This window comes from Salvelinus namaycush, chromosome 11 (assembly GCF_016432855.1).
Source record: "Salvelinus namaycush isolate Seneca chromosome 11, SaNama_1.0, whole genome shotgun sequence".
NCBI classification, from domain to species: Eukaryota; Metazoa; Chordata; class Actinopteri; order Salmoniformes; family Salmonidae; genus Salvelinus; species Salvelinus namaycush.
This window is the reverse complement of record NC_052317.1, coordinates 25,238,840-25,254,066: the sequence shown is the minus strand read 5'-3', so window position 1 is coordinate 25,254,066 and position 15,227 is coordinate 25,238,840. Positions and strand designations below refer to the sequence as shown.

The 15,227-nt window shown below is 42.2% G+C and overlaps 1 protein-coding gene across 1 annotated transcript; it reads right to left on the bottom strand.

Annotated features, from left to right (window-relative positions):
- Window positions 1-311: 311 nt before the first annotated feature.
- On the bottom strand, window positions 312-14,906 carry LOC120055945 (proteasome subunit alpha type-7-like). The gene is made up of 7 exons (XM_039004017.1): window positions 14,722-14,906; window positions 3,275-3,401; window positions 3,072-3,196; window positions 1,608-1,730; window positions 1,226-1,345; window positions 865-927; window positions 312-775 (listed from the first exon to the last, which is right to left on the bottom strand). Exons 1-7 carry the CDS (start codon window positions 14,821-14,823, stop codon window positions 680-682), a joined length of 756 nt encoding a protein of 251 aa, XP_038859945.1. The 5' UTR covers window positions 14,824-14,906; the 3' UTR covers window positions 312-679.
- Between the last annotated feature and the right edge of the window lie 321 nt (window positions 14,907-15,227).

Below are 15,227 nucleotides of genomic sequence, written 5' to 3'. Positions count from 1 at the left end.
CGTTTCCAGCTACAATAGTAATTTACAATATTAACAATGTCTACACTGTATTTGATCAATTTGATGTTCTTTTAAAAATGGACAAACATTTTTTGCTTTTCTTTCAAAAACAAGGACATTTAAGTGACCCCAAACTTGTATGTTTGTGTTATTTTTTCTGTGATAAGGTGCTCGGCTTCTGCCTGCAGAAAATGATTATTTTAGCACCAGCACGTCACAAAGACAACAATGAATCTAAAGAAAATAACACTGACACCATAATGCAATAGAAGTCAGAAAATAATAGGGCATCATGTGAATAAAAACAAAGATGGTACATAAACAAGTTGACTTTATTAAGCATTTTGATCCAATAACATTCACTCTAAAGAAGTTCAACAACATACATAAGTTACCTTAAGTGGGCAGAGGGGAGACCTCATTGTAGGTCTGAATCCTAACTTGAGATCCATACATTTGACTTAGATTTCCACATATACAATGCATCGATGGCAATGTGAGATGTGTGACTAATTCAACATACCAACCTACATCAAGTTAAGATTCAGCCCTTAGCGTGTGACATGAAAGATGTTTTTGGGCTTGTAAACCTTTGGGATTGTAAACACGTTTTGATGTTTGCAGACCAAATATGCTGCCTTTAAGCAAGTGCTAAATGAAAGCCAGTTTCATTATGACTTCAAGTAGACTTCTTCTGTTTTTTCTTCTCTGCCTCATCTTCCTTCTCTTTCTCTATCTCAGTCACCAGGGTCTCAATTTCTTTGGACTCCAATAACTACATGGAGTAAAAAATACAGCAATTAGCCCATAGACAAATATATTTGCAAAGCAGTAAATACTAGGACATGAGACCAAGACCCTTACCTTCAGTGGCTGGTTTCTTCTAATTACAGCAAGTTCAATGTTCTTCCCACCAGACTGAACCACCTGTAGACATAGTTCAAAGGTGTACGCATAAAAATATGCATGATGGATTTCAGGTGCAAACCTATGCTGAATTGCAAATTGTCCCCCTCCCCCTAAATGTTTGTAATATCCAGAATTCTTGTAGGTATAAATTATATGCTAATTCTGTAGCTCTATCTTGCCCTCTAATTGGCTAGGTGGCATTTTTGCCATAGTGAATACACCAATTCAATTGCCTCAGATCAAGAAGTGCCTAAGAAGTAGGGGTTAGGGGTCAGTTTGGAATTTACCACTATAAAAAGAGAGCATTTGACTTCACCTCAAGCAAGGCTTTGATGGCCAGCTTTATCGACTCATTGTTAGTGGCGATGGCTTCGTCTGTGTAGTTCTTCTCCAGGAACTCCCTCACCGTCTTAGCACTACGGCCAATCGCATTTGCCTGAACAAAGGGATAGGAAACAAATCAGTACCTCAGTATTTTTAAACAAAAGTTTAAAAAAATTAAATACACATCAACAGGAAAATGTTTTCTCCTACTAATGTTGATTTTAAAAAACACACCTGAACATTTAGGATACGAAATTATCACATTTTTGCAATGATACACTTCAGGCACACTAGTTATAGACACTATAGCTGTGAAGAAAGTTTAACATATTTGGCTGTGGAGAAAGGTAAGGAATCTTTGTGGATTGGCTGACCTTCCATGCGTGGTAAGTTCCAGAGGGGTCAGTCTGATAGAGCCTGGGGGTCCCATCACAGTCAAAACCCACGATCAAGGCAGAGATGCCAAACGGTCTGCGTCCATTGCTCTGAGTGTAGCGCTAGAGAATTAAAATATCAAAAACCGGTTATGAACACAAAACTGACCTTCAAAAGACCATTCAGTCAAGCCTCATATAAACTCGCTCTTAGATAGGATTGTTGCGTATTAACTCATCGCCGAAAACCTAAAGTCATGTTACAATTGTTTTTTATGATGTTAGTAACTGTAAAAATATCCACACAAAGGTATTTTTTACTTCCTCCTTGCTTCACCACATCAAAATACAAGTCCCACACAAGCTACTGTTTTCTGGCACACATGCATGGCTTTCTTTGGGTTGGGGGGATGCTATCTTGAGAGAAAGACTTACAGAGGGCTGTGACTTCCAGTTTAAGTGAAGTCTGTCCAATTGTTGAGTTGAGTGATGTCTTTCTCATGGGTGGCAATAGAGCCCCACAGTGGAGGTGTTATAATACCCATAAAACCTAGCAGTCAAAAAGGGAAACGGTTCCAATCGTTTGTCCACCATAAATGCTCCCCCAGAGAATTTTAGAAACACTTATTCAAATAAGGGCTGTGTTTCATGTAGGCTTACCCTGGCTTGAGTTTTGATAACCATGTAAATCTCGCTCAGACAAGGTGACTTATTCAGCTCTATTTACTCTGATTTGAAAATGCTATTTAGCATCAAAGTAGAAGTCATGTAAGACTACAAATCCCTGCAAGCTCATGTACGTCATCACTAGATGACACCTTTGCTAAAAAGGTTGTGTCAATTTAAAACTTGCACAAGACAGTTGACAGAATTGTCAATTTAAAGAAATGTAGCCAATTTATATATTACCTTTATTTAACTAGGCAAGTCAGTTAAAGGGCAGAACGACAGATTTTTACCTTGTCAGCTCGGGGATTCGATCTTGCAACCTTTCGGTTACTAGTCCAACGCTCTAACCACTAGGCTACCTGCCTAATTAGTTAATCCAGAGATTATTACCTTCGCCTCGATTCTGCAGTCTCATCCAGATCATCATGGCATTTGTAGTTCTTCATGATAGCCAAGTTAACATTTCATTTTGGGGGGGGGGGGGGGGGGGGGTAAATACATGTGAATATATAGATAAAATTCACTGTCGTAAATACATTTACACGGTTATCAAAATGTCACGCCAGGATAAGCCTACATGAAACACAGCCCTAATTTAAAGTGTTCCTAAAATTCTCTATGGCGAACGTTTTATGGTGAAAAAGCGATTGGAACCACTTCCTTGTTTGACCTCTAGATGTTGTGTGTATTATGACTCATTCTGTGGTACTCTATGCCAAGCCGTTAGGGGCTGTTTGTTCTTAGTTCGAGGAACAGAGCCTACCGGTTTAAGTATGGCGATGTAGGCTATCCTACCTGTTTCAGGGTGGCGATGTGTCGTGTGATGTACTCTACGGTCACTGGGTCCTCCACAGTGAGCCGGTGACTCTGGCACTCCACACGAGCTCTGTTGACCACGATGCGGGCATCTGCTGTCAGGCCTGACAGACAGATGGTTAATAAGACAAAAGCTTCCAGCAGGTTTCAATTTCAAGCAAATTAATGAAGTTTATAGGTACCTGCAAATGCCATGCAGACATGGTCGTCTAGGGTGCATATTTTGCGGACTGTTCTTTCCTCCTGCAGCTTGGCCACTGACTTCTTCTCAACTCCAAGGACAACAATGTCTTTGCCTCTGATGCCCACCTAATGTTAGAGGAATGAATGGGGAAATTAAACAGTCAGCTAGCTATTTAAACAAACATCACATGCGCTCTGTGACAGTTAGCTAGTTAGATTTGCTAAGTAACAGTTAACTTGCTAGCTTAGTAATCACACTAAAATTATGCAAGCAAACATTCCAGATAACAGCATTAAATAATAGAACATGATAATTTACTAGCAACTACTAGCTAGTTAACTGAGTTAGCTAGCTATAGCTATCAATTTGGGACATCACTAGTTACTACAGCCAGAGTCATAAACCCCACCCATTTTAACCATCTCTTCTTTAAGGGTAGAAAGCATGAGTTTTTACTCACCAAAGTAACAGTGTCTGTCAAAGACTTAGTTGTAGTCACGATCTCACTACCTATAACCACAAACAGTTATGTTTTAGCGCTTTTATATATTTATTAACTTATTTCCAGATAACTACCCACAATGCACTATTTCTCAACATCTAATGGAGACCCGGTGCTAGTTCCAGCTGGCTAACGTTAGCTACTGGCCATGCTAGCATGTAATTTAATTCCAAACCAAGTGTTGGCGCTGGTGAGCTACTATGCACATCCATAAAGAAATAAACTAATTCCTGTGAAAAACTGCAAGGCCTGTTCTCTTGTGCGTTTGGTAGTGGAAGTCCAGTGAGCAGTGTAGTTGTTTTCCATCATTTGTAGTCAGTGCAGTAATACCCACAGGTAAGAGATAACAACTAATTAGTTGCCAAAAAACGAGACGCAAGCTTTGAAGTGGGCACGGTTTGTCCGGTTGAAACGAGTGAATTGGAGTATGAAGTATTTTGAGCACCGCACATCTACTGTATGCGGTGCTCATTTCACCCCAGAGGACTGAAGCTGAGCACTCATTGGCTGGTTTTCCTTCACTCTGCGGTCCAACTCCTCCAAAACCATCTCAATTGGGTTGAGGTCAGATGATTGTGGAGGCCAGGTCATCTGATGTAGCACTCCATCGCTCTCCTTCTTAGTCAAATAGCCCTTACACCGCCTGGAGGTGTGTTGGGTCATTGTCCTGTTGAAAACCGAATGATAGTCCCACTAAGCTCAAACCAAATGGGATGGCATATCGCTGTAGAATGCTGTGGTAGCCATGCTGGTTAAGTGTGCCTTGAATTCTAAATAAAATCACCCGACAGTGTCACCAGCAAAGCATCCCCACACCATCACACCACCTCCTCCATGCTTCACCGTGGGAACCACACATGCGGAGATCACCTACTCTGCGTCTCACAAAGACATGGCGGTTGGAACCACATTTTTTACATCTGGACTCCTCAGACCAAAGGACAGATTTCCACCGGGCTAATGATACACGAGCAATGGACTTGGCCCAAGCAAGTCTCATCTTATTGGTGTCCTTTAGTAGTGTTTTTTTAGTAGCGGTTTCTTAGCAGCAATTCGAAAATGAAGGCCTGATTCACGCAGTCTCCTCTGAACAGTTGATGTTGAGATGTGCCCACCACCACAGAAAGCACCAAGCTAGGCTAAAACACCTGCATTTTGGAGCTGCCTTACTCAACAAAAAAGAGACTGTTTGTATGCGGCTTTATTAACTCAATTTGTATTTTTTAACATTGTTTGCAAACTATGTGATGCGTATTGATGCCAAAATAACAGGCTCTGCCCCACATGCCCTGAATGACGGTTTGCCACTGCTAACAATACACAGCAAAACAAACATCTAAAAGTTAAATAATGGAATTTTAGAAATATATATATATATATACAGTGGGGAGAACAAGTATTTGATACACTGCCGATTTTGCAGGTTTTCCTACTTACAAAGCATGTAGAGGTCTGTAATTTTTTATCATAGGTACACTTCAACTGTGAGAGACGGAATCTAAAACAAAAATCCAGAAAATCACATTGTATGATTTTTAAGTAATTCATTTGCATTTTATTGCATGACATAAGTATTTGATACATCAGAAAAGCAGAACTTAATATTTGGTACAGAAATCTTTGTTTGCAATTACAGAGATCATACGTTTCCTGTAGTTCTTGACCAGATTTGCACACACTGCAGCAGGGATTTTGGCCCACTCCTCTATACAAACCTTCTCCAGATCCTTCAGGTTTCGGGGCTGTCGCTGGGCAATACGGACTTTCAGCTCCTTCCAAAGATTTTCTATTCGGTTCAGGTCTGGAGACTGGCTAGGCCACTCCAGGACCTTGAGATGCTTCTTACGGAGCCACTCCTTAGTTGCCCTGGCTGTGTGTTTCGGGTCGTTGTCATGCTGGAAGACCCAGCCACGACCCATTTTCAATGCTCTTACTGAGGGAAGGAGGTTGTTGCCCAAGATCTCGCGATACATGGCCCCATCCATCGTCCCCTCAATACGGTGCAGTCGTCCTGTCCCCTTTGCAGAAAAGCATCCCCAAAGAATGATGTTTCCACCTCCATGCTTCACAGTTGGGATGGTGTTCTTGGGGTTGTACTCATCCTTCTTCCTCCAAACACGGCGAGTGGAGTCTAGACCAAAAAGCTCTATTTTTGTCTCATCAGACCACATGACCTTCTCCCATTCCTCCTCTGGATCATCCAGATGGTCATTGGCAAACTTCAGACGGGCCTGGACATGCGCTGGCTTGAGCAGGGGGACCTTGCGTGCGCTGCAGGATTTTAATCCATGATTAGTGTGTTACTAATGGTTTTCTTTGAGACTGTGGTCCCAGCTCTCTTCAGGTCATTGACCAGGTCCTGCCGTGTAGTTCTGGGCTGATCCCTCACCTCCCTCATGATCATTGACAACTAATAGAGGAAGGACATGCTGTGTTGTTACGTGTCCTATAAGGAGCATTGGTGGCAAATCTGATCATTGATGCCCCACGAGGTGAGATCTTGCATGGAGCCCCAGACCGAGGGTGATTGACCGTCATCTTGAACTTCTTCCATTTTCTAATAATTGCACCAACAGTTGTTGCCTTCTCACCAAGCTGCTTGCCTATTGTCCTGTAGCCCATCCCAGCCTTGTGCAGGTCTACAATTTTATCCCCGATGTCCTTACACAGCTCTCTGGTCTTGGCCATTGTGGAGAGGTTGGAGTCTGTTTGATTGAGTGTGTGGACAGGTGTCTTTTATACAGGTAACGCGTTCAAACAGGTGCAGTTAATACAGGTAATGAGTGGAGAACAGGAGGGCTTCTTAAAGAAAAACTAACAGGTCTGTGAGAGCCGGATTCTTACTGTTTGGTAGGTGATCAAATACTTATGTCATGCAATAAAATGCAAATTAATTACTTTAAAAAATCATACAATGTGATTTGTTTTAGATTCCGTCTCTCACAGTTGAAGTGTACCTCTGATAAAAAATTACAGACCTCTACATGCTTTGTAAGTAGGAAAACCTGCAAAATCGGCAGTGTATCAAATACTTGTTCTCCCCACTGTATATATTTTAGTTGTATTACTACGACATTGCTCATCCTAATATTTCTAAAATTCCATGCTCATCAGCCATGAAACGTAAACATTACAACAAGTTGGAAATCGCAAATTCAACAATGAGTGGTTTGGAAAGAATCAGTGAGCATTGCAAAGCAATCACTAGCCTGCTATTCAGTGGTGACTGTGTGATCCCAAATCTGGGATTAAGGGGCTCTTTTCCAAATTTAAAATGATAAAGATTCAACTTTGGCCATGCGGTCAATGAAGCATGATTTGTGCAGCGCTCAAAACAACTTAAGTCGGAACTGCGAAAACTTGACTTCAGTGAGTTCAAGACAACTGGGAAGTCGGGAATAAACAAGCTCCGACAGGGAAAATACATAAATCCAACTCGGAATTGTAAATCCGGCCTCTTTCTAGAGCTACGACATCATGATTGGACCTTGGTTTTTTTTCCCTCCCCAGAGTTCCCAGTTGTTTTGAAAGCACCATAAATCCAGAGAATGTCAGACTTTGCCCACGAAGGACTGCCACGCCACCTTCCTGTTCAAGTGAGCACAGCAAGGGGAGTCCAAAAATGTGTTGTGTTGCTGCATAAATGATGTAATATGCCAGGGAGATATGTATACTGTAGCTAAGAAAGTAATACTAAGATGTTAGTAGCCCATGTGCCTCACCCTAATAATTTGGTCTATTTACCCCTCTTAAATTTCACCTATTGTTCTGACTTGGTGGTGCACATGTAGCCTATAACCTGTTTTAGAGTAATGATCGAATATTTTAAGAGCTTTCATTGTCTGCTATATATTTATTTGAGTCTTTTTTCATATTTTCTTTTAACCTTTGTTTAACTAGGCAAGTCAGTTAAGTACAAATTCTTATTTATATTAGTGATGCACCGATATTACATTTTTGGCCGATACCGAGACCCAATATTTTCCTTGCCAAAAAACCCCGATAAAGATACAGATTACCAATATAAAAAACATTTGAGGCCTTTTAAGCATTCTAGTACAGTTAAATAGTTAACACGGACGCAGCGGTCTAAGGCACTGCACGCCAGCACAAGAGGCGTCACTACAGTCCCTGGTTCGAATCTAGGCTGTATCACATCCAGCCGTGATTGGGAAGCCCATAGGGCGGTGCACAATTGTCCAGGCGTCGTCCGGGTTTGGCCATCATTGTAAATAATAAGAACAAATTAACTGACATGCCTAGTTAAATAAAAGGTTACACACAAAAATATATTTTGTTGGCATTTACATATGTCCCCATTAGCAGTAAAATAATATCAAAACCTATTTCTTTCACTTACTTACTGTGCTGTTTCGTTGTTCATTCGTTTCATTCTCAATAAGATGGCGCCGGAGAAGAAGGCTGACATTTGACATGTTCCTATGGAATTGTGTTTTTTTTTCTTTTTTCTTTGCGTTGTTTGTAACTTATTTTTGTACATAATGTTGCTGCTACTGTCTTATGACCGAAAATAACTTCTGGACATCAGAATTGTGATTACTCACCATGAACTGGCAGAATCGTTTTCCCCTCCTTTAACGAGTCCGACATGAATGACATATTGCTTTCCCAGGAACAGGCCCAAATCCCCGTCATTTGCGTGAAGAGAAGGTGGAGAAAAAGGGGCAGGCTACCTTCCGAGAAATTGTAGGTGATCGAATGAACCCCCACTGCCTTCCATTTCTGCTAGCAAATGTGCAATCGATGACCTACGCGGAAGATTAAACTACCAACGGGACATTCAAGATTGTAATATCTTATGCTTCACAGAGTCGTGGCTGAACGATGACATTATCAAATCGAATTTTATTTGTCACAGATGTTATGGCTGCAAGGGAAAGTATTGAGTAGCCAGATAAAAGATGCCGGCCTCGTACTCAATTCTTGCTCGTACAATATGCATATTATTATTACTATTGGATAGAAAACACTCTAGTTTCTAAAACCGTTTGAATTATTTCTCTGAGTGAAACAGAACTCATTATGCAGCACTTTTCCTGACCAGGAAGTGGAATGTCAGAAATATATGCTCTGTTCAACTTCCTGCCTATACATGGTCATGATACGTAAGAGTCTACGTACACTTCTTACGCCTTCCTCTGGGTGTCAAGAGGATGTGAGAGAAGAAATTTTGTGTTTATCTTGGTCTGAGGTGGAATAAAAGCTATTTCTTTGACGTGACCGTCCACTTCCGGTACTCTGAAGCGCGCGACTTGGACATGGATATGCCTTCTGTTTAGCTGTCGTTATGAACGACTAACATCTCCGTCTTAGATTTTATTTGATACATGTGACCATATCATAGTAACGTATGTTTTTTCAATATAGTTTAATCAGATTATTGAAATTTTTTCGGGAGTTTTGCCGTGTTCCGTTCTCTGACTTTGTTTACGTTGGAGAGATCCGTACCACTTGGCAAGTGCCCATGCTAAATGAAGAGGGATATTTGCCGTTCCAGATCAAAACAATGACTCTTCTGGACAAAGGACACCTTGTCCAACATTCTGACGGAAGATCACCAAAAGTAAGAAACATTTTATGATGCTATTTCTAATATCTGTCGTGCATGTGAACTGGTCGTGGGCGCCCAAGTGTTTCTGGCTATTGTGGCTACGCTAATATAGCGCTACATTTTGTTTTCGCTGTAAAACATTTAATAAATCGGAAATATTGTCTGGAATCACAAGATGCCTGTCTTTCAATTGCTGTACATTATGTATTTTTCAGAAATGTTTTATGATGAGTAATTAGGTATTTGACGTTGGTGTCTGTAAATATTATGGCTGCTTTCGGTGCAATTTCTGATTGTAGCTGAAATGTAAACTATGATTTATACCTGAAATATGCAAATTTTTCAAACAAAACATATGCTATACAATAAATATGTCATCTGATGAAGTTTTTTCTTGGTTAGTGGCTATTTATTTCTTTATTTGGTCGAATTTGTGATAGCTAGTGATGGAGTAAGAAACTGATGGAGTTAGAAAAGTGGTGTCTTTTGCTAACGTGGTTAGCTAATAGATTTACATATTTTGTCTTCCCTGTAAAACATTTTAAAAATCGGACATGTTGGCTTGATTCACAAGATGTGTACCTTTCATATGCTGTATTGGACTTGTTAATGTGTGAAAGTTAAATATTTAAAAAAAAAACATCTTTTGAATTTCGCGCCCTGCACTTTGAGCTGGCTGTTGTCATAAGTGTACCGGTGTCGGGCTTGCAGCCCAAACAGGTTAATGCGAGTGCAGCGAAATGCTTGTGCTTCCAGTTCCGACAGTGCAGTAATATCTAACAATTCCACAACAACCTAATACACAAATCTAAAGGGGTGAATGAGAATATGTACATGTAAGTACATGGATGAGCGATGGCCGAGCGGCATAGGCAAGGTGCAATAGATGGTATAAAATACAGTATATACATGTGATATGAGATATGTAAACATTATTAAAGTGGCATTATTTAGAGTGCATTGTATAAAGTGACTAGTGAGCCATTTATTAAAGTGGCCAGTGATTGAGACCAATGTAGGCAGCAGCCTCTCGGAGTTAGTGATTGCTGTTTAGCAGTCTGATGGCCTTGACATACAGCTGGCTGTTTATACGCTGTATCGGCAGGATAGAACAGCGGCGTCTGGTAAGACAAGGGGCGGCAGACTATGTATTTTTGTAAATAACAGCTGGTGCACGATATCTCAGGAAGTCTCGAGGTTTTGCTCACCTGAGGTAGAGTATCTCGTGATAAACTGTAGACCACACTATCTGTATTTTTCGTAGCTGTCTACATACCACCACAGACTGAGGCTAGCAATAAGACCGCACTCAATGAACTGTATTCCACCATAAGCAAACAGGAAAAGGCTCACCCAGAAGCGGCGCTCCTAGTGGCCGGGGACTTTAATGCAGGGAAACTTAAATCCAAATTTCTATCAGCATGTTAAATGAGCAACCAGAGGGGGGGGGGGGGGGGGAACAACCTCTGGACCACCTTTACTCCACACACAGAGACGCATACAAAGCTCGCCCTCCATTTGGCAAATCTGACCATAATTCTATCCACCTGATTCCTGCTTACAAGCAAAATTTAAAGCAGCAAGCACCAGTGACTCGATCAATAGAAAAAAGTGGTCAGATGAAGCAGATGCTAAGCTACAGGACTGTTTTGCTAGCACAGACTGGAATATGTTCCGGGTTTCCGATATCATTGAGGAGTACACCACATCAGTCATTGGCTTCATCAATAAGTGCATCGATGACATCGTCCCCACAGTGACCGTACGTACATACCCCAACCAGAAGCCATGGCCTACAAGCAACATCCGCATTGAGCTAAAGGCCGCTTCAAGGAGCGGGACTCTAACCTGGAAGCTTATAAGAAATCCCGCTATGTCCCCCGACGAACCATCAAACAGGCAAAACGTCAATACAGGACTAAGACCGAGTCGTACTACACCGGCTGGCGCCTTTAAACATGTCAACATTCACAAGGCTGCAGGGCCAGGTGGATTACCAGGACGTGTACTGTGAGCATGCACTGACCAACTGGCAAGTGTCTTCACTGATATTTTCAACCTCTCCCTGTCCGAGTCTAATACCAACATGTTTCAAGCAGACCACCATAATTTCTGTGCCCAAGAAAGTGAAGGTAACCTGCCTAAATGACTACAGACCCGTAGCACTCACGTCCGTAGCCATGAAGTGCTTTGAAAGGCTGGTCATGGCTCACATCAACACCATTATCCCAGAAACCCTAGACCCACTCCAATTTTCATACCGCCCTAACAGATCCACAGATGATGCCATCTCTATTGCACTCCACACTGCTCTTTCCCACCTGGATAAAAGGAACACTTATGTGAGAATGCTATTCATTGACTACAGCTCAGTGGTCAACACCATAGTGCCATCAAAGCTCATCAATAAGCTAAGGAACCTGGGACTAAACAACTCCCTCTGCAACTGGATCCTGGACTTCCTGACGGGCCGCCCCCAGGTGGTAAGTGTAAGTAACAACACATCCGCAACGTTGATTCTCAACACAGGGACCCCTCAGGGGTGTGTGCTCAGTCCCCTCCTGTACTCCCTGTTCACTCATGACTGCACGGCAAGGGAAGACTCCAACACCATCATTGAGTTTGCCGATGACAACAGTGATGGGCCTGATCACCAACAATGATGACACAGTCTATATAGGGAGGAGGTCAGAGACCTGGCTGTGTGGTGCCAGGACAACAACCTCTCCCTCAACGTGATCAAGACAAAGGCGATGATTGTGGACAACAGGAAAAAGAACTGAGCACACCCCCATTCTCATCGACGGGGCTGTAGTATAGCAGGTTGAGAGCTTCAAGTTCCTTGGTGTCCACATCACCAACAAACTAACATGGTCCAAGCACACCAAGACAGTCATGAAAAGGGCATGGCAAAACCTCTTCCGCTTCAGGAGACTGAAAAGATTTGGCATGGGTCCGCAGATCCTCAAAAGGTTTTACAGCTGCACCATCGAGAGCATCCTGACTGGTTGCATCACTGCCTGGTATGGCCACTGCTCGGCCTCCAACTGAAAGGCACTAGAGGGTAGTGCATACGGCCCAGTACATCACTGGGACAAGCTTCCTGCCATCCATGACCTCTATACCAGGCGGTGTCAGAGGAAGGCCCTAAAGATTGTCAAAGACTCCAGCCATCCTAGTCATAGATTGTTCTCTCTGCTTCCCGCGCGGCAAGCTGTGCCAAGTCGCTTCTGAACAGCTTCTACCCCCAAGCAATAAGACTCCTGAACGTCTAATCAAATGGGTACCCTGACTATTTACATTGCCACCCCTCCCCTCTTTTACACCGCTGCTACGCTCAGTTATCTATGCATACTCACCTTAATAACTTTACCAACATGTACATACTACCTCAACTAATCGGTGCCTCCGCACATTGACTCTGTACTGGTACCCCCCTGTATATAGTCTTGCTATTGTTATTTTACTGCTGCTCTTTCATTACTTGTTACCTTTATTTCTTATTCATATTTTATATATTTTTAAACTGCATTGTTGGTTAGGGGCTCGTAAGTAAGCATTTCACTGTAAGGTCTTCACCTGTTGCATGTGACTAACAAAATTTGATTTCATCATACATGTCAAGCAGTGACGTTTCAGCTCTGTCTGTCCGTGGCCTCTTCTTCGGTGCACACTGTCACTGTGTTCCTTTCCATCTTGTCCAGCTGTAAACCCTGTTTCTTGTCTGCATCGAAGTAGCCGTCCTTGTACATAGCATCGAGCATGGTGGCGACACAGTAAAGAGACAATGCCACCGAATTCGCTTACTCACAGTCTGTGTCGGGCAGTTTTGTTGAGCAGGCGTTTCAATGCCATGACAGAGGGTATCACGTCTGCTGCAGGTGCAGTTGATGAGCTAATTTCTTGAGTCAGTTGTTCGAATAGAGCTAGCATGTTCATGTTTTGAAGTTTCAAACATGTTCTCAAATGCCATTGAAATGGCAGCAGCGGTATGACAGCCACATTCATGAGCATGCAAGACGACTTTCCTCGAAATCCTCGACGACCAACTGTGCTGTCAGACTCAGCATCCTCATGGGGCTGATATTGCTAGTCGAAATGTCAGTCGTGAAGCTAATAGCAGTGACACTATTAATGTGTAACTCCGGTAGGGCAACATCAGAAAAATAGCGCATACTTAGTGTGTACCGGTGCTCGACCAGTCGGCGAAAGCCAACATCACCCACGACAGAGAACGGTTGATTGTCAATGGCGATGAATTCCATTATCTTGGCGTTAATAGATTTCACCTTTGAGTTGTCTTGCTGATATGTTCTTCCTCTTTCAAATGACTGCTCGATTCACACAGCAGACATTGTAGGCTAGGAATGCTGTGTTGCAAGTCTCACGCTACATTTTACGTGGCGTCATTATATCATGTACTTACGTTATATAGGTATGCACGTCAGCTTTGACATCGGTTTTGCACATCAGCGTTAAACTAGACAATCGGCCGATGTCGCCATTTTTAGCTAATATCGTCCGATACCGATATATCGTGCATCCCTAATTTACAAGCCCTTTTTTTTATCCTACGCTGACTTCATGTACAGGGAGAACACTAAGAACAGCTGATGTTCTGAATTCTGTTGCTGTACATTTCAAAAGTGCTAAACAAATAGTTAGACTACGTCCATCCTAGCTCACTCATTAACATCTCAATCGATATTACGGATTGCATCTTATCCGCTTGTTGTCCCCTTATGCCATAGTTTGTACATCTCAATTGTCATTAGAAAGCACATTTGTTTAAGAAAGTCAGCCATATCAGCTATGCTTTTCTAAAGGCAGTAAATGAGGCTGAATTAACTGTTCCACTGCCAGATAAGCCTCTGTTGATAGCCAGGTGTAGCAGTGGTAAGGTGTTGGGACTGCTGTTGGGACAGCTTTGTGTAGGCCCTAACAGTTTCTGGGCACAATTTGTCACCGTTAAAGTGCAATTAATGCATTGTTTAGTGTTGTGCAGTGGCTTTGCTGGCATGCACCCCCTTCTTTTTTTGGGCCCCACCAAGATTTCCATGCTAAAATCGCCACTGATTGTTAGATATTACTGGCCCTCCGTTGAATTTCAAAATCCCGATGTGGCCCTCGAGCAAAAAGTTTGCCCACCCCTGCTTTAAAATCTTATTTGAAACCTAACTAACCTCAACCACACTGCTAACCTTAAATAATGGTTAAAAAGCACATTTTTGTTTTTACGCATTTTTGTAATATAGCCAATTTTGACTTTGTGGCTGTGGTTACTAGTGGAAACAATCAATTTTCTCCTTCATCCAAGTCACAAAAAGTGATCTAGATAGCTAACAGCTGCTTATCAGCTTCATAAACTTACAGCGGTGGAGCCTTTCTTCACGGCCTCTTGCGCATATTCCACCTGAAAAAGGTGACCGTCAGGAGAAAACACAGTGATCGCCCTGTCATATCTTGCTGCCATTATGTTGTTGCTAGAAACAAATTCAGTGAAATGTGTGTAGCTACTCAGCTAGTGAATGTTTTCTAGACAGTTTATCGTGTGTACACTCACAGAGCGCATGCGCTTGAACTCTGAACTTGGACGTGTTACATTTTGAGCATTTCCCTGAGAAAATACACACCATTTCAAAATTATCCAAATGCTACATTTTATTTCACTCTCCATAACTCGAAAATATTTCATAAGTGTGGTTCGGGACCATTGTAAGGGGTTGATACAGACGTTTCCAGCGCTGTTTGGTCCCTTTCCGGGGCATTGTATTTTCCAATCCCCTGGGGTTGAGTTTGGATTATTCCACTACTAGAAAGGGGTTGAACATATTGTTTTGTTTTTATGTCTTAATTGCACCCCACTAAACAATGATA

Coding starts and splice junctions, on each gene's coding strand:
- LOC120055945 (XM_039004017.1), bottom strand. CDS start 14,823: ATGGCAGCAAGATATGACAGGGCGATCACTGTGTTTTCTCCTGACGGT. Junction 1,346..1,607: donor GAACTTACCACGCATGGAAG/GTCAGCCAATCC, acceptor CCCTTTGTTCAG/GCAAATGCGATTGGCCGTAG. Junction 928..1,225: donor CCATCAAAGCCTTGCTTGAG/GTGAAGTCAAAT, acceptor CTATGTCTACAG/GTGGTTCAGTCTGGTGGGAA.